The sequence below is a fragment of the Schistocerca nitens genome, chromosome 8 (assembly GCF_023898315.1).
Source record: "Schistocerca nitens isolate TAMUIC-IGC-003100 chromosome 8, iqSchNite1.1, whole genome shotgun sequence".
NCBI classification, from domain to species: domain Eukaryota; kingdom Metazoa; phylum Arthropoda; class Insecta; order Orthoptera; family Acrididae; genus Schistocerca; species Schistocerca nitens.
In genome coordinates, this window is record NC_064621.1 from 540,279,391 (window position 1) to 540,302,346 (window position 22,956).

The following is a 22,956-nucleotide window of genomic DNA, read 5'->3' on the forward strand; positions in this document are numbered from 1 at the left end:
AAGGAGTAAAATGCAGCACCAAGCATTGTAAATGTTAAGTTTTACTTTTGTCAAATATTTTATGAATAAAATACATTTCAAAGAAGGCTGTGCGAACTTGAATATCATGAACACACCAGATGCCCCAGTATGTTAAAATGTGATGAACAAAATTATTGGCAATTGCTAAATCTCTGAAAAGAAGTTGCTGATGAAATTGGTATACCACATTTTTCATGTTAGGGAATTTTTAGATGTTACGTGTGGTAGCTGAATATTTTCAGAAATTATATGAAAAACAGTAGTGGATGAACATTATTAATTAGTTGTGGGATGAAGTCCATGACCCCTGAGTCATACTGAATAGATGTTATTTATCTTCCATTGGCAGCTTAATATTGACCAGATTGTACTGGCATTTTTTCAAAGAAAGTAGTTACCCACTTCTGTACAGATTGGAGTCTGTTTACAATAGTACACTACAAGGCACACTTCAACTTGCCAAGTAACTAACAGAAATGTTGAGTAACTGAATGTAGATAATCTGATGATTTATAAAAGATGTGGTTAATGGGGTATATTTTAAATTTTCTTTTGAATAGGAAATGTTTCCCGATTTCTTGCTTTATATTAGTAACTTGAACACATTTGCACCAGACTGCATAAGGCCACTCTGAATCCCAGGCAAGATGGCAAAATCTTCACAAATAATCATTTTTATGTGTTGTATTGTGACTGTAAAAATCACAATTAATTTAAAACTGGCTTTTATTATCAGAAACCATTAAGAAATAAATGTACTGGGAAGTGACTGCAAGTATTCCAATATCGTTAAAGAGACATCTGCAAGTTGTACACTTATCTATTTTAGATTATTTTTTGTACACATTGTGCCAAATTAATAATTTATTTACTTTAGGTGCAGTGCCCCAGAAAACAATTTTATATGAGTGACTTTATTTTCTAAAGCATCAATGATAAATTCTAGAGTTCTAAAATGCTAATAATGTATAAGACTTCACACATTCAGAAACAGCAGATTGTTGCATTATCTGATAACATTGGAAGTTATAACCAATTCCTACCGCACTCACTGCGACTCTAGTAGTAGGTTTTTCCTTCCTAACCAAGTGAGGTGGTGCAGAGATTACCACACTGGACTCACATTCGGGAGGATGATAGTTGAGATCCACATCTGGCCATATTGATTTGTTTTCTATGATTTCCCTAAACTGCATGAGTCAAATGCCGGGATGGTTCCTTTGAAATGGCATGGCCAATTTCCTGCCCCATCCTTGAAGCAACCGAAGCCTGTGCTCCACCTCTAATGAAGTCGATGGGATGTTGAAAGCTAGTCTTCCTTCCTCCCTTTGTCTTCTTAATATTTATTTTCATTGTTTCTCTATTTTTGTGACAACTGCAAAGGTTGAATGAGGACTTGGTATTTTCCTACAACATTCCTTGATTGACACATCTGAAAGCAACAAGTTACTTTTGTTTTCCAATATCTGGACAAGGAGAAAGCTTATATTATGCATGTATAAAAATGTAAACAGATGAAAAATGATTTTAATGAACACTGTTTCAGATGTGAAAAAGTCAGTTGTATTGAAGGAGAAAAATAATTTGAATGTTATTTGATACCTCAAAAGAAAATAAAACACAAACTACAAAGTGCCTTTAGCTATACATTTTCTTCAGCAAATAAATGTTGATGTTTTGAAATGTTTGGATGACACTCTCAGTGATGTGAAGAACTTACCATATGACCTTTGTCAAGAACATCCATTATGAATTTTGTTTTGGTTATTGATAAACTCTTATTACCACTGCTAATCCTTAAAGCTGTTACTATATACCAACTGTTCTGTTACTATATACCAACTGCTTATAGGAACAGTCTCTCATAACCCAGCTTCCACCATTCAGACACAAAACTACACAGCAGATGGCACCCAGGGCTCACTATTTTTGCACCAATGTGTTAACATAAACAACCACCCATAACCAACAAATCTCTTTAAAATAAATGTGATGATACAGTTGTTGGAAAAATAATAACTAATCGAGAATATAAATAGAAAATGTGAATAATAAGTATTGTTTTCAGCTGTATTCTGATAAATCATAAGAAATATTGACTTAACCTTCTTTGTATTTGATCTCATACATCAAGAATAAGAACAGTATTCTAGACAAACAATAAGCAACAGTCAAATAAAAAAATTGTTTGGCTATTAAGGTAAATTGTAATGTTGTCTGTTAACAGATATCCGCACAAGAAAGTAGACGGAAAAAGAAAGAGTACATGGATGCACTAGAAAGGAAGGTGGAAATACTCCAGAATGAGAATTCAGACTACAAGAAGAAGATAGAGACACTAGAAGACAGCAACGCTTCACTGTTAAGTCAGCTGCAGAAACTACAGGCCATTGTAGCGAGAGGAGCAGCAGGAACTGTAGCTTCAAGGGCAGCAAGGAATAGTGATAGCTCTTCATTTTTAACAGTAAGTTTCTTATTATATTTTATAATGAATGGCTTGTTTTTTCTATCTGTTGAAGTGTATTGTGTGTGCTGATCTTATGTATATATCCTACTGAAACAAAAGAACTTATTAAAAGGTGCATTACTGGAAGGTAACATTATTTTTAATTGTGAGAAACAGTTTGATTTATGGTACTGAGTGGCTCTTATAGGGCTTGAGATGACAGACATTGCTGAGTGCAATTGAGTATTGAAAATTCGTAGGAAATGTCTACTTAAGAATTCATGCATAAAAAGAAATGTGTTACACACCTGAAAAGCCTGAATAGTATTAGTGCACATGGAAAGCTGAAGTAAGTAACTCATTGTGATCCCTCACAATGGAGTTTCGATGGACCATGATGACAATTGAGAAAAAGGAAGATAATTATTGTTTGGTTTGAGTACAGTACACAGTGAGGAAATTAGTTTGTGAATAAACAATATATAAGAGGTATAAACAATTAAAATATTAACCTGAGAAAGAATGTTCCAGTTGCTGACTAACTAAGCCAAGATGAAGTGTTATTTAATAAGAAAAGAATGCTGGTATCAGTTACTGATATGATTAGGGAAGAAATTTTGATCACAGCACCATATGTAAGTAACAGGGAGACTGAGGAATGAATGGAAAAGAGCAAGCTAGAAATATTTGGAATTTAATAGTGTGGATGGCAAACATTAAGCACAATGATGAGCTATAGCACACCTCGAAACTCATTGTCCCTTACCTATAACTGCTGCATATATGACCAGTCTAAGGTCATGCAGGGGCTGCAGCAATAATGAACTCTGTGACCCCTATTCAGCAGTATGTAGTGTTTCTTCTACAACATATTCTTTTACTTCAATATACAATGTGCAGATAATCTCTAATAAAATTTTATTTCACTAATTTGAGCACTAGCTCACCTTTTAAGAATAGTATGTCACTCCATCATAAAGTTGAAATAAGAATTTTGGATTTGTGCCTACTTAGTCTGCTTACACATTAAAACTGATTAAGTGACCAGGACACTTGTTTCCAGTAACAAGTAGAAGGCCTGAGACACATCCAACAGATTTTGCTCATATTTCGCAGGTCACTTGTGCACAACCTAAAATGAAAGTCTCAAAGTTATTTTGCCTCAGTGCCCATCTGTTTTTGAGAAAACCAGCCTTAAGTTCAGGACATGCAATCGACCCAAAACTGATTAGATTGATAGATAATTGGGAACTGAACATTTTTCATTATCATGTATGGGTCCATGAGCACAAATTTTCCCAGAAATTAAGAACAAAACTTTTATGATTGCCACTTACATTCCCATTTGGTAAACGCTTATCATCGAAAGTGTTCCTGGCATAACAACAGAGACATCTGGCTGGAAAGTGGAGAACCTTGTTCAATTCTCTCCCCATTCTCTCTTCCATATCAATCCCTATAACCTTCATTTGTCCTCCTATCCTCTGTAAAAATATTTTCCAGACAATATGACATTCCCAGACTCCTACCGCTAACACTCAAGATTCCTATCCTAGTGATTGTTTCCCATTGTGAAACCTGGTGCTCTCTAGCCCCACCACTAGAAAATCCTACAATATCAAAGGCAGAGCAATGTGTGAAAGCTAGTCTTTTGTTCATCAATGCCAAGTGTTCACTGAATATGTGATTGATCACTAATACACTGATTGAGCAAATGAATGGACACAACAGAACTGTGTCCATAGCTCATCATCTAGTGGTTAGCATGGCTGCTTCTAGGGTCCCAGATACATTTCCTGGTTGAGTTGGAGATTTTATGCACTTGGGGATTGGGTGTTTTTGTTGTCCTAAACTGTTCACCTCATCTTCATTCGGTGCACAAATAAAAGAATTTGCATCAGGCACTGAACAACCCCATACTGGGTCTTCTGATCAATAATGCCATACGATCATTTCATAAAGCAAAACTGTGTGCCCTTGGGGACACTTAGTACACAAGTACTGAGCATGCTCTACAGCATAACTCTAGAGACCTGAGTGCCTGCTGCAGCAAACACACCGTTTGCGTCATAACATCCAGCACTAGTTTCTGTGAACTCTGGAAATAGGAACTTGATCTCTACCATATTTTCACATCAAACTGCCCTCTTGGACCTAACCTCTATAATAACTAACCCTCCTTCCCCCACTTTTCTTCACTCTCTCCCCAATGATAGAATTATTTTTCTTCAACAGTAAAATTTAATTATTTTACTCTTTCTTTGTCATCTCCCCCTTTTTCTCTCCTCTTGGTTTTCCTCCATGTCCCTTCCTGCTTTCCTGTTAGTTCTTAACTGCACTTTTCTTTATGCGTCTCATTTATCTTTCTCTTAATCAATCTTTACTTTTCAGTTGCTCCTTCTATCATCTATGGATTGAAGCTTGCACAGTGCTTACCAAAATACTATTTTTGATCTCTTACTCTCTCTGATGTTCCCCTCTCCCCTCCCCCCTTCCCTCCCACATTATCTTTGTCTCCCCTCATCATTTCAATAGGACCATCCCTCTCAATCTGTGGTCTGAGTGACCAGCTGCTCCTTAAACATCTCTGTCTTTTCCCTCTGAGGAAGGAACTAAAAGTTCCAAGGTGTAGAGATATTTTTCTACTTTTAAATGTGTCTTTTGGCAGTACTTAGATTTTCACTTCCTGAAGGTAATCACCAACCAGCAATACTGTCTCCTTGCAGTTTTCAGTTTACTCAAATGAATTCTCCATTTGATTGATATGTGAGTTACTTTCTGATGTAAAGTGGTTGCTACTCACCATACAGCAGAGATGGTGAGTCACAGATAGGTACAACAACATTCCATCCTAGATTTTTCGTTGTTTGATGTAGTGTGGTGGGCAAAGATAGAAGATGGTTGTCAAATTATATCTGTAATTTCAAATAATTGTTATTCATGTATATTACAAATTATTACTTTTATTATTATTACAATAAAGTTAATGTCTTTCTAAGATAATACACACTATTAAATACATAGTTTCCACTGAGCACTTTAACACTTTTTGTCCAACATCATGCATCATTGTCTTCTTAAAAACTGTAGACTCTCATGGCTGAGAGATGAGGCATCTTTTGTCTCAGTTATTGTTGCAACCAAAACTTCTGAACATGTTAAGTCTAAAAATTTCAAGTCTTATTATCCCAATGCTGTTCATTAGGGAAGAATGTAAATGATTCACTTTTAGACTGTAGTTTTTCAAGTCCGAATGGATTTTCAGTACAATATTTGTCATGATATAGGAAGGGTTTTCATATACTCTTTAACACTATTCTTGATAAAATAAGTATATGATAGGCAAGAGCAACAATGTGCACAGCACATAACCAAATTGTTTGAATGTGGGACTGACGTACTGGGAAATCCAAGATGAAGTACAAATGTTCTGAACACAAGAATATGAAGAGGATAGTTACTACTCACCTTATAGTGGAGATACTGAGTCGCAGATAAGGCACAACAATAAACACTGTTGGAAAATGAGCTTTTGGTCTACATGGCCTTTGTCAAAAATAGACGACAGACACACACACATGACAACAGGAGCCAAGTCTGGCTTCAGCTGCCAGAGACTGTGGTCATGTATGTGTGAGTTGCATTTGTGTGTGTGTGTGTGTGTGTGTGTGGTTTGTCTATTTTCGAAAAAGGCTTTGTTGGCCAAAATCTCACTTTCCAACAGTCTTTTTGCTATGCCCATCTGCGACTCAGCACCTCCACTATATGGTGAGTAGCAACTATCCTTCTCATAATATTGCTACACCCCATCCTGGATTTTCCATTGTTTAAATGTTCTAAATGTGTTTATGAACACACCACTACTCGCTGAGTAGAGGCAGCAGACAATTGTGATCTGAGAGTATATACCCTCTGTTTCAGTCACACCAGCATTCTTCACGGAGCTCTATGAAGTAGAGCCTTCACAATAATGCTGCTGTCTGGCGCAGTTATGCTGTGTGTGTGTGGTAAGTGGAATCTACGTTTTATAAATACAACTTTGTCTTCAGAAAATGTTGGAAAGTAAGACACTGTAGTAAAAAATAGAACTAATACAAACTTTGGATAAGCAGCTAGAAATTAAAATTTTAAACAGATCAATAGAGGAACTCATTCAGTGAAAAGAAATGCGACAGAGTAGAGGAAAAGAAAACTAAAATAACATAAAAACTGACAATTTTTATACTCTGGAAATAAAGATGGAAAGGTAAAATGAAACGAGGAGGATTTTCTTGTGATTTTGGTTTTCTTTTCTTTCATTTTTCAAGATATTTACTGGTAAAGTAAGAAATGATAAAAACATTCTTCTTACTCTCAAACTCACATCTCACTTTATTTGCAAATTCATCAAGAAATGTTTTATACCGTGCTGTTCTGCATTGTTTTTGATTCTCCCTTTTGGATTAAAATATAAATACATTGCCATTCTAGATTACAGTTCCTAAATAATGAAACTTTAGTTTTGAAAGAACTTGCAGTCAAGAGCAAACATATTGTTTGTGTTGCGGGGGGGGGGGGGAGATGGAAGACCTGGGCTGTTTTTAAACACATTGTTGAGCATCGTGACTGTATATTAACTCAATTATATCTACAAATGGCTGCAATCAGTGTGTTATGAAGATTTTATATCATAATCTGCACTTCTTTGTCATTAGAAGTAGTTGGTTATTGTATCAAATATGTGTTAAAGAAATATTGTGTTTGATGAGCAACAAAGTATTCATTGCGTATTTCCTTTCCACAGATTGGAATGCATTTGAAAGTCTGCCACAGTGTTCCAACCCATTCATCATTTTAAAAGCTCACTGCTAGTCTTCCATACATCATCGGAAAGAATATTAGGGAAGTGTGTGAAATAATGTGAAGTGGATTGTTGAAATGTGAATGCTTATTACTTGTTAAGCAGTCTGAAAACTCAAAATTAAATTAGTATTCCTATGGAAGAATAAAATGTTTGAATATAAAATGTACTATACGCTCTGCGCAGTGAGATGTGGTAAATTACAATTTAATTTTTTTAATGACACAATTTCTGTGCAGAATGAACTTTACAAATTATAGAGAAATGGAAGTTCTCATTATGTAAATAACATATGCATTATCATCCATACATAAATATGTACATGTAACATGAATGAAAAAGATGGAAATTGTAAATGCAATCATGCTCTAATTTATCACAATTTCACTGTAAAGTCTGGATTATAAAGTTACGTCCATTTCTTATCAGACTACACCAATCCCTGTTTGTTTGTCTCAGGGGCCATTTAAATAAAAGATTATTCAGCTAGGAATGCAAAATATTTTTATAAGACTTTATTTCTAAGCAGTAGCATGATATTTTTGTTCAGGGTATGATAAATTAGATGCATGCCACTACAGCACAAGTGGTAAACTATTCTCAATATAGATTTTAATTTGGCTCTAATTTAAGGTGTGTCTCTTTGTGACATTTGTTCTCTGATGTCATAATTGTAGATTTCTCATTACCTACATTAAAACTAATTAAATACTATCAGTATAGTAGCTGCAGGTTAATTAACTTTGCATCCAAGCTTTGAATGTTCTCATCTTATCAGTCAGGAGCAAGGCTAGTGACTAATGTTACTATACTGAGTGTATTTCATAAAGGGATGCTGCTGCTAGACACTTTGTGGCAATTTAAAAGAAGTAACATTATGCTTAACTCGAACTAGTTACATTCCATTGAATAATTTAGATTTGTAGTTGTATTGGTGTCATAACTGTGTTGTAATGAAAGGTACAAATGACTACAGTGTACATTAATAGTCAGTATTTTTTGAAAAAATGGTTTATGTATGATTGTGTGTGTTGAAGAGTTTGGCTTGATAGAAAAAAACTGTACTTACAGTTTATGTTGACTGATGCATAGGTGTTGAGACTCATTTGGCTGTATGTAAAAGCTTACATGTAACACAGTTTTATGCAGACAGTTTTAGCTCCTTTGACCATATTGGTTTATTGTGAAGTTACTGCACATTCAATTCCCACAGCTTACAACTATTATTTTGGCTATTTCTGCTGAATGAAACTGTTTTTTAACTTCACTGTAACATCAACATGATGATAAATAGGTGCAGTTTTAATTTTTATAACATGCCTCATAAAAAATGAAAAGTTCTTTTATATATGTACATATGAGCACATTTAAAAGTACCCATAGATTTTGCTTGAAGAGTTGTAATTCAGAAAAAATATCTGAAACTAAATTACAATAGTACCAGCATTTCATCTTTTAAAAATCATGGCTACATCCACACCAAGTCTTTAGATGAAACATGTATCAGTTCCAGTCTTGAAGTCCTTAATTTGTGCGTAATATACAGCATAGTACTACACCACAGGTGATTTTTATATCAGTTTAAATAAACAAACTTTTATCTCACACTTTTGAATAACACATTGCTCCAGTGTTACATTATTGGTTTTTATAAAACAGTGACATTTAGATTTTATCAGATACTTTGCAACACAGTGTGAACTATTTTTATTTTTGAAGGTATTGAAAAGCATCTTAAATTGAAGTTCCTTTTAAAAATAACATTTGTACTAGTTAAACAGGAAAACTATTTGACAAATATAATAGGTACCAGATATGCATATAAATTGATTTATTGATTCATCCTATAAATCTTTCCAGATTGTGGGATACAGAACAGACACACATACATGCACACAGACATAATAAATGTTTCATGCAAAATTACTTTTTGTGCACTTGTCAGACAGTGCTCATATTTTATTTTATGGCCACTAAAATAACAAAAACTAATAACTCAGTCATTTTACTGTTTCAGTAAAATTTGTGCAGTGTTCAGAACCATTTTTCCTGAAAATGAAATTTCCGATAGATGGTACTTACCTCCTGCTTCATATTCCTATGCTAAGATGGAAAAATTGTGTTCTTTCTTCCAGAATGAATTTTGATCAACTGCAATGAATTGTTAACATGCCCATAATTATGTCACTCCACACAGTCAGCCTGTTGGAACTCCTCTGTCCAACTAAATTAACCATTGAAAAAATTGTGCCAATAATATAATTCATTGTCAATTGAGGAAAGTAATGCAAACATTTAAGTGCCTGTTCCTTAAGAAGTTGTGCAAAATGTGACTATTATAAATATTTTTATAGCCTGTAATGATAATGTTTTAAAAGAGCAGCATGTAATTATGCAGATTTTTAGCAACTTGTATATAGAATTTCTGCAAAAAGATTCTAAACATGCTGTGGTAACTTTGTACATATGAATTATACATAATGAAACCTGTTGCCGTCTTAAGAAAATGCTAGTTGATATATTGCTTTGCAGAACCGAGTTACTGAAGGTACATTTAAGATATGTGCAACGGATTTCCAATGGCAAGAGGTATTAGACATACTGTAAGAGGAAATAATGGTACTTACTATTTCAAATAGAGTTTATATAATAAAATATATTGTTGAATCAAGCTATAATATTATTGTGAATCTTGTGTATCAGATGGTCATTGGTAGCTAATATAAATGAAATAAGTCTTGAAAATGTGATATCATTGCCTTAACAAAGCAACAAACAAATAAAATAAATTTTTATTTCTGCTATGGTATATGTAAATATAATATATATTTTGTGATTCTGACAAGACAAGGCAATTTTTGTCTCATCTTTTGTGGAAAATATGCTCTAAAACCAAAAATTAGTATGCATAAAATAGTCATGCATTGTTTGTATATATTGGCACTGTTAAGACATTTCACATTACCATCAGACATGAAATTTGTTGTTATTCAATCAGTTCACTGAATAGTATTTTTAAGAATTGTTATGGTAGATTTTTGTTTAAAAATCAATGTTATTCCTTAATTGTGAGGTGTTTCGTTTCATAGAGATTTTATTTATGAAGATACACATGTATTTATTTTAAACATGAATTGTGTTACCCATACATTTTAGTGATGTAATTCACTTCGTTCAATATCATGTTGTTGCATATGTTATTATGAGCTAAGCATTTTCACAGTTTTATGCACATTTTTAATTTTGATATTGAGCTGAGCATTTTAATCCTATACAATTCAAGTTTTATTGTGTGCTGTCTATACTTCATGTGTGTGCAATATTTTACTAACTTCCTCCTAAGTGGCTGAATTTGTTGATCTTGCCAAAATAGAGAGGTTATTGTTGATCTCTTACATGTATTAAAAAGGGAAGTAGTGAAGTTTACGTAAAGTAGTTTGTATGGTGGTGCAGTGTATCCACAGAATTAAACAGGCATTTATGGAGTAAAAAAAAGTATATATGTTCATGTCACTTTGCACTTTTGAGTATGTAGTGTGGGGACAACAGATATAAATAAAAAAATATGATATGAAACAATGTGTTTAAAATTAATGCAACAAGGCAATCCTTTAACACGAATATCCTTAAATATATATCCATTTCTGGTGTAATCCAAAACGGTTTTCGCTTTTTATTATTCAGTCATCAACAGTGTTCCCTATACAGGGTGGTTATAATTGAGCTTTCGCTACTTGAGAGGGCTCCCAACAAAAACAATAGATTTTAAGATGATGAAACTTTGTAGAAATATTTGTAAGGACATGCAGAAGAGAAATAATGAATAACTCATTGAAAGAAATGCGAGAAGGTAACATTTGTTAAATGTGTAGCATTTATGTTCCAGCTTACAAATGTTTCTCAGTGTGATGACCATCCACATTGATGGCAGCCTGGGTACAATGTAACAACTCCGCAGCACTTTTTGAATGGTGAACCATGGAATGTTTGGTTGTCTTGACACAGCTCAGGCACATCTTGAAGATCACACACTGCATTCAGCAATCTCACCCATGGCAACAGTAACTTCTTCAGCAATTTGTGGTGTAATTAGCATGTGGCCATTCTCAGGAGTGATTCCCAAATCGCCAGTTAATTTGTACTTCCACAACATGTTCTGCAATTCTGGTGTGGAAAGATGACCTCTCAGATTTCCTTTAATGAGTCAATACCCACAAAAAGCAACAGCACTATTGCTGTTGTTTTGATAAAACAGCTTTACTAGTGAAGCCCTGCTTGGCACATCCAGGGCCTTGTTGACTGTCTGCAACTGTAATGCACACTGATGCTTGTGCTTCAACCAAACATCGCCTTACCAGCAATGGTGTCAAATGGCAAGTCATGATGCTAACAACACAAATCCTGCTCTGCATAGTCTGAACATCATTCCTATAAAGTTGGGTATCCATACTGTAAATAGTTTTCTGTCTACACCAGCTGAGGTAGCAAAAATTTAACTATAACCACCCTGACTGAACTTCTGTAAATATATTGCCAACACCCATAAAAGAGTATCTCAAGTTATTAGTGACCTCTGAGACCCACCCCTTTTCCAACACTTAGATAACTGGAAATGATAAAATATCAAACAATAGAAAATCCAGGATGGTATGTAACAACATCCTCCCACCCCTCCCACAGTGGTATTCCACCATCCATCGAACCTATACAATACACTCGTCCATCCCTACACAAGCCCCGCTCCCAACACCTTATTCAATGGCTCGTACCCCTGTAATAGACCTAGATGCAAGACCTGTCCCATACATCCTCCCACCACCACCTACTCCAGTCCAGTCACAGACATCACCTATCCCATCAAAGACAGGGCTACCTGTAAAATGTGATCTACAAGTTAAGCTGCAACCACTGTGCTGCATTGTATGTGGGCATGACAACCAACAAGCTGTCTGTCCACATGAATGGCCACCGACAAACTGTGGCCAAGAAACAAGTGGACCACCCTGTTGCTAAGCATGCTGCCAAACATGACATCTTTCATTTCAATGGCTGCTTCACAGCCTGTTCCATATGGATCCTTCCCAACAACACCAGATTTTCTGAACTGCACAGCTGGAAACTTTCCCTGCAATATATCCTATATTCCCATAAACCTCCTGGTCTCAACCTTCGTTAGTCATTGTCCTCACCCATCCAGGTCCATGCCTGTTCCCATTCCAGCACTATACAGCCCTCATTCCACCATTGCACCCAGTCTTTTTACTTCTCTCCTTTTCCATTACCCCTTCCCCCTCCCCACCTCTCCCCTGCCTGCCATGTAACCTCCCAACTGCATATAGCTGCCCTACCCTCTCCCCACCTCGTCCCTGGGCTGTCCACAGCAGCACTTAACTGTCCACCACCCCTACCCTACTATCCCTCTCCCTCCCCGACCCAGCCTTCTCCTTATCCCACCCAGTCGCCACTCCCATCATGCACTTGTGCTGCTGTGCGCAGTGTAACTTCAGTTGCCCAAGACTGCAGTCATATGTGAGAGTTGTGTTTGCGTGCAAATGTATGTCTGTGTGTGTGTGTGTGTGTGTGTGTGTGTGTGTGTGTGTGTGTGAAAGCTTTATTTATGACGGTCTTTTCGTTGTGACTATTTGAGACTCAGCATCTCTGCTAAGTGATAAAATACGGTATAATCAAACAATTCATGTATCATTATAGGTATCTCAGTTATTTACGTACTTATTGTTATTCACCTTTCCTTTTCAACTGAGATGGTAGGAACACATTCACTCTGAAGCTCCTGCACTCAAATAGACTGTAACACATCTCCTGCTCTCATGATTATCCTGTTGTTGTCCTGATGTAACTCTCCCCTAGGATCACCAAAAACTCTCACCTCTTGGCCACTATGACAATTAACTTTGACAGTCTCTCATTCATTCATTGTGTTCCATAGATTCTACCAAGAAAGAGAACTTTCATGGATGATGAACAGTTGAACGCATGCATTACCATGAGACAAAGACATTACAGAAACTTAATCTGTATACTGTATTAACAGTGAACTATCACCCTACTGCTTAATGCTATTCACGCATTATGCTATCTAAATCCAATTGAGTAAATTGGCAAGAAAGTTGCTACTTTGAAAATGGGCTGCCACCTTCCCCGATTTATTATACAGTTGCTGTTTATCTGCTATTAGTAGCTTAATATTTGCTACATTACAATGGTATTTTTCACAGAAAATAGTTAAATATTTATTAATATAGAGTCCTATTAATACAACATTGTTACTCATCATATAGCTTTATAACAAACACTGCTACTTGCCATATAGCAAACAGAATTTTTCTATCCGTGAATATACACTGGTGTCCAAAACATTAAAACAACAAAAGGAAATGTTGCAAGATTGCATTTATTATACCACAAAATAGTGTAAACAGTAGATAGTAAAGTATAAACAATGTAAGGAATACATAACGCAAACGAGTGTAACATGCATAACAGTTGACAAAAATCTTCATTTTTTCCAACTTAATGGACTTGCACACACATTCTGGGAACCAATTGATGTGTTCAGTATGGGATGTGACCACCTCTGGCAGCAATACAAGCCTGACAACAATGGGGCATGCTGTGAATAATGTCATCTGTCTCATGTTGAGGCAGTCTTAGAGTGTGGTTGGTGGATGATGACATGATGCAAGCCATCTCTCTAGTGCATCAAGACATGCTCTATGGGATTCAAATCGGGAGAGTCAGCAGGCCACACCCTGTGTGCAATATTTTCTGTTTCCAAGAAAACATCAACCACCCATGCTCCATGAGGTAGAGCATTATCATGCATCAATACAATGTCTGGGCCCACAGCACCTTGCAACAACTGCACATGACGTCCCAAGATCTCATCACAATAGCTGACAGCAGTTAAACATTGCCGATTCACCCGTACAATTTTATGAAAAGGGGTTCGAGTGGTAAACATAACCCCTGCACACATCATTAGGGATCCTCCTCAATATTGGTCTCTTTCCACAATGTTTGGGTCCCAAAATCATGTTCCACATTCCCCCCAGAATCCATCGAGAATCACTCTCCAGACTAAATCGGAACTCATCTGTGAAAATAACATTGGCCCACTGCTTGACCACCCAGGTGGAATGTTGAGGGCTCCACTGTAGATGTTCCCTTCTGTGAAGAGACACCACAGACAGACATACAGCATGTCTCTGACAATAAAGGCACTCTGCCAAATCCTTCTGCACACGGTTTGCCTCGATACAACATGTCCAGTGGGTGCTGTGAGCTCATGTGCCAGTTGTCATGCAGTACTATGGCAGTAATGTCGTGCCCTTACAGCCAAATAATGGTCCTCTCTTCTGAAGTTACATGTGGAACGCCCTGTCCTGGTTTTCAGGATACAGTTTCAGTCTCTATAAAATGTTGCCATTTCCAAGAAACAACAAAATGATTCACGTTAAGCCATCAGCCCAAATCAGTTTGCAACTGTCCTGCTTCCATCATTTCTATGCCTCTCCACCACAGAGAGTCTGGTATGCGTCTTCTCTGTGCTATACCACACCATTTGTGAATGTGTAGATAATGACTGTGGATTTGGGGCTACCCGGCAATCACTGCCCCATTTCATAGGTGACCTGATATCGCCACTGGCAGGGTTGTCCATTGAACGGAATGTCATCTTCCATGCAGAACATGATTCTAAGGACATCAGGTTTACAGATTGTATAATTATATCATTACTTAAAAACAGGAAGAGGAAATAGCAGTTTGTTGCTTTAATTTTGGACACCAGTGAAGATAGTCAGACACAGTAATTTGTAAAAGAGTGGCTAATGAGACAGGGTTTTAACTTTCTTTTGAATTAGTGGGGAATCCCAATTTCTTGCTTATGTTAGATGGGAGGCTACTGAATATCTTATCACTAGAGTACATAACTCCATTCTGAGCCCTGGACAAGAAGGGGAAATTATTTTTGTGTATTTTATTGTGATTGTATATATCATAGCTGATCTGCCATTGATTTTATTATCAGCAAAAACAACCATTAAGGGTGCCTTTGAATGCATAAAAAAAGTTGATATTCATAATTACTTCTTCAAGTAAAATAAAAATTAATGCTAAATTAGATGGTATAGTTTTATTCCTCACACCTTTGTCTATATGAAATCATTTTTGTGTCCACATAAGATGCTCCCTGTGACCGCTGCAACAGATGGAAGTACCCCTTGCACCCGGAAAAATGGTCATTGGCGGGAATTTCTGAAGTCCCCTTATTGGAGCTGTAACAAAATAATCTTACTTAGTCATTTTCAATATATTTTCTATCAACATACATAGGTTAATTGAAAAATATTATATTCTAAAAAAAATGTGAGGTGTTGAAACAAATGTCATTTTCTCCACTCAAAAAATTGAGGCAAAAGTGTGCACCAAAAATAGACTTTTGATGTTATTGCTAAACAGTTATGTATGCTCTCAGAGAATTTAATTTAAAATACTGGCATAAAATTACAAACAGTATCATACATACTATTAACAAGTTATGATTCCTGTCAATTTGAAAAATACAATTTTGAGAGAAACATGTTTGAAGTTTCTGGTTAAATTTTTTGTAATTAAGTCAAACATACCCTTAGCCAGTGATCCCTGAACCATACAGAAATCCCTCCAGATCCAAAAAGAGGTCCTAAATCATCTTCATTGCAATGGTGATCCTGTGGGCCTCTTGGCAGCCTTTTGATCTGCTTTTGTTCTGGTCCAATCTCAAGTTAAAGCACATCATAATTTCTATAATCACCATTGTTGAAATTACATGCTGCCACATTGGCCGAAATTTTGTCTATTTTTTCCCCACTGTGAATGGTTTTTGGATACACTTTTTCACAAATTGCCTTGGCACTTGGTAACAGAGTTTCTGGCAAATGTGGGTGGAACCTTTCAATAAAGTAGTCATCCCAGAGAATATTTTCAGTAAAAAAAATTGATTTTTTTTTTAAATTTTCAAAGAGCACTGCCCCCATAAGCAGTAAATGTATTGGGAAGTGATTGTAAGAATTCCATGATCTTTAAAAAGTGTCCTACAAGAAGTATGAACATCAACTTAACACAATATTCTTATATAATTGGAATATGTGACTCCGCATTGAGCAAACACAATATTTCTTGTTTTAATATTCAAACATGTTTTGGAGGAGTTTCCCAATCTTCAGTGAGTTCATTTATTCTCGGTCAAATAATAAATAAAGAAATTTTTGCATCATAATACACAACAGTTTTTGAGATTATGGTATCCACACTGATAAAAGTATTAAAAACACATATTAACAAGAAAATTCTCACTTCTGACTTCTGCTGAACAGACACTTCATTTATTTCAAATGCACTGCCTCAGTAGACAATTCCATGATACAACAAGGAAAACAAGGCAACAGTCTCATCCTAAGTCAGAACAATGGGATATGATTGTAGGGGTCTATCACACTGAATTGCACTTTTTCATTAGTTTATACATGTGTTTACTCCATTTTAACTACTTATCCACCAAAAGGAATTTTAGTGTGTACTTTATTTAGTTTATGACCATTAGTGTCCATTTCAGATGCTAAAGGGGCACTATTACTTTTTTGAAGTTGTAAAATATGAGCCTTTGTAAGATTAAGTCTTAAATTGTTAGCTGTGAACCACTTGCAGGCCTGTTCAGCTGCCATCTCAGCTGTATCTGCTACAGTTGAGTTTGGACTCTTTATTAGTACATCTGTGTCATCAGCAAACATCACATTTTTGAATTGCCCTTTTAAAGTAATTGAAAGATCATTTATGTAAGCTAGAAACAAGAGCCGGTTCAGAATTGATCACTGTGACACTCCATATTTTATGTTTCCCCATTTTGAAGTTATTTTTATACTTGAGATATTATCTGTTAATGAGATCCATTCATTGCTGTTATAGAATTTTAAATTCATCTGAACGAGGGGGTGCCATTAGCATCATAACTCTAGTTTGCCAAACAGAATTTTGTATTCCGCACAAAGGATTTGACAAGGACACAGGATATACCAACAGGATAATTTTTCTTGTTTAGCTCTGTTACCACTTCATTTGTGAGGTCTTGTATTGCTTTATGTGAGGAGAATCTCAGACTAATATGTGTTTAACAAGTTCTATTCAATTGCTGTTGCACAGGAAGACATATTGAGAAGAGGTACATAATGTTGAACTCGTAAATCTGAAGCAGCTATGTCTGAGGCAGCCAGCTAAATGCACTGAGTGTCAATGCTGGTGACACAAGTCAGTGGAGCGATCCTCAAGCAGTAGTGTAACAGTGACGTTGACTGGTGAGTGTACTGTGTTCAAAGATTTGGAGGTTAGTACACCCATACAACATTAAGCTCTTCCACATCACAGCACTTAGATCACCAAAAAGATCATTTTTGACAATGATGGATATACCCTCATATGGCAATAGGTGGGAATATGTAAAGCATCCAGGAACATCATTTAACACAGTTGTTTTGGTGGTCCAGGTGTTATCACGTGTGAGGCATAATATTGCATGGAAGTACTAATCTTCAAATTTTTGTGACACTGTACTCCTTCCTCATGTTCATTTTTTCAGGGGGGCATTTAGCCCTTACTTCATTTTTACGGATTCCTATTCATGACCACACTGAACAGTGCAGATGGAGGAGCTCTTGGAATGAGAAGTTATTTGGTGACTGGACCTGGCCTGCTCATTCCCCAAATTAAATGCTTTCCAGTATATGTTGGATGTGTTGTGGAGCCATATCACAACATGTCCACATGCACCTATGACCATCCGGCATTTGTTAACAATGCTGGTGAAGGGATGGAACATCTTACCACAAAAACTACTTACCAACCTTGTAGCCAGATAGAGAACATGTTGCTGAGCACGCATTGCCATGCATGGTGGTCACACACCCTATTAAGAACTATATTCTGCCTTTTGTAATGTCCAGAGATTTAAATATGCTGTAGTGCCACCCATCTACAAAACTGGAAATAATCAATCCACCTTCAATTATAGACTTATAATATATTATCACTCCTTCCAGTCTTTTCAAAGGTAGTTGAGAAAGTGGCCAAGAAGAACAAAAAATTTTAAATGAATATGATAATATAAATACTGTGGTATCTTGTGCAGAGTTGCAGTTTCAAAAGAGTGCAGTGCTGGCTTAGCTTGTGCAACTCTTTTTATGTAAACTGCTCTATTGGTAACAATTGAATGCAATTAGGCATTACACTATTCTCACGGATACCACTGGAAAACAGTTTTGTATCTTCAATAACTAATATCTCAGTTCGTCTGGATTGCCACAGGTACCATACATAACAGTGCACAATTGTAAATCATTACAGAACTGTATACATTGCTGAAATTGTGAATCACTCACATGTAATAATCAGAGCCTTGAAATGATGCAGCAGAGAATCAGAGCGAGCCTGGATATATTCCTAGAGAATCTCCTCCACCATCCAATTTGTAAGAGTTGCCTCGAACAAGTTGGTGATCAAATGTATCCCAGACGTGATAGGTGGCTGGCATGACAAATGAACATGTGGGGCAGATAAGTACTGGTACCCCTCATTGCACATTTGTCACAACATGAGACTAGGTACACTGCTGTTTAAATATGGCATGTGAAGTTACCTTAAGGAGGAACAGTACCTGTTTCAATTTATCCATTTTAGCACAACCTCTCCCACACCCCCACTCCACCCACAGAATCTGGAGGAGGGGCACAGAAGTGAGCAGCATTTGGGTCCATCTTAGCATGTTTATGTAAAAGAGGATGGTATTTTTACTTACTTATTTGTCCCCTGAATCATTCTCGTAGGCAACATGTACATGGCGAAGCACAAAACGTACATTATGATACTAGACAAGTCATTTTATGAGGTGATGGCTGATGAAATGAGTTGATATTGTGACAGTTCACCTTCTTTATTATTTTGATGGTTGTCCTCTGTGGCGACGTACTGCACTGTGATAGTGGCTGAAAAATGGGGTGTGGAAGTACAACACTGACTACTTTAAATAATGTAGCCGACATGTACACAGTTGCATTTCATAGTAGTTTACTTTCACTGTTCACAACCCCCCAATAATACACAGTTATATATGGCCAGTGCACTGTTGTTCTAACTTTCCATAAGTCTCATTAATAGTTTGCAGGCAAACCTCCACATACTGCTACAATAGTTTATTATTGAACATCTACAAGCATTAAAAACCTAACCACAAAGTTCACAATTCTTGAAGAAATATTTAGCAGACACTGTCATTGTTTTAACACACAGCCTAATTGGGTTACACTTATTTCATGGATGCATTGTTGTTGATATAACCAATACAGATACTTTGTCTGAAACTCAGCCATGGACTGACTGTTTTGGGACCAAAAGTTGGGCCCTTATATATCCTCACAATAACAGGTACTGAAACTTCACATTGTTAGATGTTTAATTTGTATTGTATTGAACTGGGGACCTGGAAACGACGGAGAGGCTTTGTCCCCCCAGTAGCCTTCAGTGGTACAAAACTCCACAACAGGTTACAGCAGTCCACTCACCCCACTGCCACTGCCGCCCCACACCAAACCCAGGTTTATTGTGGAGTTCGGCCCCCAGTGAACCAGCCCCCCCCCCCCCCCCCCCAGATGAGTGTAACCCTAAATGTTTGCGTGGTAGAGTAATTATGGTGTATGCATATGTGGAGCCAGTGTTTGTGCAGCAATCACCAACATAGTGTAACTGAGGCAGAATAAGGAGAACCAGCCCACATTTGCCAAGGCAGATGGAAAACCACCTTAAAAACTACCCACAGACTGGCCGGCACACCAGACCTCGACACTAATCTGCTGGGCGGATGTGTGCCGGGGGCCACTACACCTTCCCACCCAGAAAGCAGTGCGTTAGACCACATGGCTAACTGGGCGGGCAGTGTTTAATTTACAGAAATTACAATTAAAACTTAACTCATTACATTAACTGAATACATCGAAAAATTCCGTCTTTTTAACAGCTTCTTCTACCACAAGAGTTAGGCCAAATTATTTGTTTAAATCATGAAATTAACAAATACAAGTACGCAAACAATACTTTGGACAAAACTGTTAATTACTTTGGAATTAATTAAGAGCCAGCTTTGCTAACATGTTTTCGAATAGAGCCAAATAGATCCATTAAGAATACTATTAGTTGTTCCCCCAAATGTTTGTAATTAGTATAGAATTTATATTTGTTTATATGTCAACAACATAATTTAAGTTATGAAACAATTATTGATTTCACCCTATAACAAAAGATACTAACTAGGAATAGTCAAAATTCATCACAATGTGATGAGAATTTATAAAACATAGGTATTGTTTATTCTAATGTTATTTTAGTTTCACAGCCCACTCACACACAGACTGTGTGCTTATAACTAAACTTTTGCTACTTAAGCCAGTTTAGACAGAAAACTTTTTGCCATATGGGTATCCAACTTCATAGGAGTGATGTTCAGACTGTGTGCTGCAGAATTTACGTTGTTGGTAGTGTTAGTGTCATGACCTGTCATTAGGTGATGGGTCTGGTATGGTGACATAGTGTTGAAACACAAGCATCAGTGTGGATTACAGTTGCAGACAGTCAACATGGGTTTGGACAAGTTGAGCTATTTTACCATAACAACAGCAATAGTCCTCCTGCTCTTCGCAAGTGGCAGTGCATTTAAGGAATACAGAGAGGTTCTCTTTCTGCACTGGGGTTGAACAATGGAATTCGGAAGTTCAAGTTAACTGGTGATTCAGGAATTGCTTCTGGGAGCAGTCAAATGCTAATTGCACCAAAAACTGTTGAAGAGTTACTGTTGATGTGGCTGAGAATACTGGACACAATTTGTGACCTTCAATCAGTGAACAAGCCGTGTAATGACAACTGAACATTCAAAAAGTGCTTCAAACAATTGTGAAATGGTTTCTTGAGTGTAGTTCCACCAGTTGTAGTTGCAGGTGGTCATCACATTGAGCAACATGTATATCACTGACTACAAACATGGTACACTACAGTTAAATGTTACCCACTTTTGTGGAAATTAAAATGTGCTTCTTTCTATGGTTTATTCACAGTTTCTCTTTCACATGTCCTTGCAAATGTTTCCACAAAGTTTCATTGTCCTATGATCACTCATTTTTCATGTGTGTGTGTGTGTGTGTGTGTGTGTGTGTGTGTGAGGGAGGGGGGGGGGGGGAGGTCGAGGTCCTCTGAGGTAGCAAAAGTGTACAAATGATCACCCTGTACGAAACAAGGACCTGGTTGGTGTCGTCACAGATTATAATTTATTACAAGGAAATTACAGTTTCACACACCCTTCCTTCTCTCTCTCTCTCTCTCTCTCTCTCTCTCTCTCTCTCTCTCTCTCTCCCCCCCCCCTCTCTCTCTCTCTCTCTCTCTCTCTCTCTCTCTCTCTCTCTCTCTCTCACACACACACACACACACACACACGCACACACACAAACACCACACACACACACTTAAAGTAAGCATGCATTTGTCATAGTTGCAGATGATCTACACACAAAACATTTATTTCTTTTACAAAAATCATTCCTGCAATCAATTTCATATTTCTTTGCACAAATTTGGTTCAAAAATTCAAATACAGTGTAAAAGCAATGATCAAGGAAGAAGATTTTCATTTTCTTATTGAACAAAGACAGATATCATACTTTATTTTACTTTTTTATTTATTTTTTTCTGATGGTGGGCTCCTGCAAAGTTGAATGCCTTAGTTAAACAGTCAATTTTTATAAGCAATTGTATGCATTCGTTGGACATGGAAATTTCACTTTCTGTTTTGTACCAAGATCATAGACATTCATGGTTTTTCCACAATTTCATGATGTTACTGTCTACGAACTTACACATTTACAATATGTGAAGACTGCTAAAAGGTAAATGAGTGATTTTTGGAAGAGAAGTCTGCAGCTGTCATTTGGCTTTGCACTGTTTATAACTCTTGCAGCTCTCTTCTTAGTTAGGAGAATGTCTGAGCTATTGGGAAGTCTCACAAGAATATGATACCATATTGAATTACACTATGAAACTGTGCATAGTAAACAGTAGGAACAATCTCTTGATTTATGCAATATGCAACGATATGCAAGATGTAGCTCCCTTTACTCAGTTCACTACTGTACTAGCTTTGCTGAGGTGTGTTTACCATATGAGGTTCGCAGGCCTAAAAATTTTGTTTCTGATGTGGGGGATATTACAGAGCCATGTATTTTCATACTGGGCATAAATTTCTTTGTTATCAGATGAAAGTTCAGGAAGGTGGGTTTCTTCAGGTTGATTATAAGGTTATTTCTGTCAAACGAATCACTCAACTCACCTATACCTTCAGCCATGCCTCTTAGGGCTCATGGTCATTTCTGCTGTTAAGGAGGATGCTGGTATCATCTGAAAATAGTGTACTGGTAGTGGCACTGATGTTCAATGGTAAGTCATTTATGTAAAGAAGGGACAGAATTGGTTGAAGCACCTTAGTCACTATCTCCATAATCAAAGTAATAAGTTCTGATACGTCATTGATCTTTGTATTTAATAGTAAATTTCTGTTTCC

The 22,956-nt window shown here is 36.7% G+C and overlaps 1 protein-coding gene across 1 annotated transcript in view; it reads left to right on the forward strand.

Moving 5' to 3' along the window:
• LOC126199662 (cyclic AMP response element-binding protein A-like) overlaps window positions 1-10,874 on the forward strand; it is a 160,582-nt gene extending 149,708 nt beyond the window's left edge. The window contains exons 7-9 of the mRNA XM_049936591.1: window positions 2,249-2,485; window positions 6,389-6,474; window positions 7,251-10,874. Coding sequence (XP_049792548.1) covers window positions 2,249-2,485; window positions 6,389-6,424 — 273 coding nt within the window. The 3' untranslated portion in view covers window positions 6,425-6,474; window positions 7,251-10,874. The remainder of the gene's footprint in view (window positions 1-2,248; window positions 2,486-6,388; window positions 6,475-7,250) is intronic.
• Window positions 10,875-22,956: the final 12,082 nt, after the last annotated feature.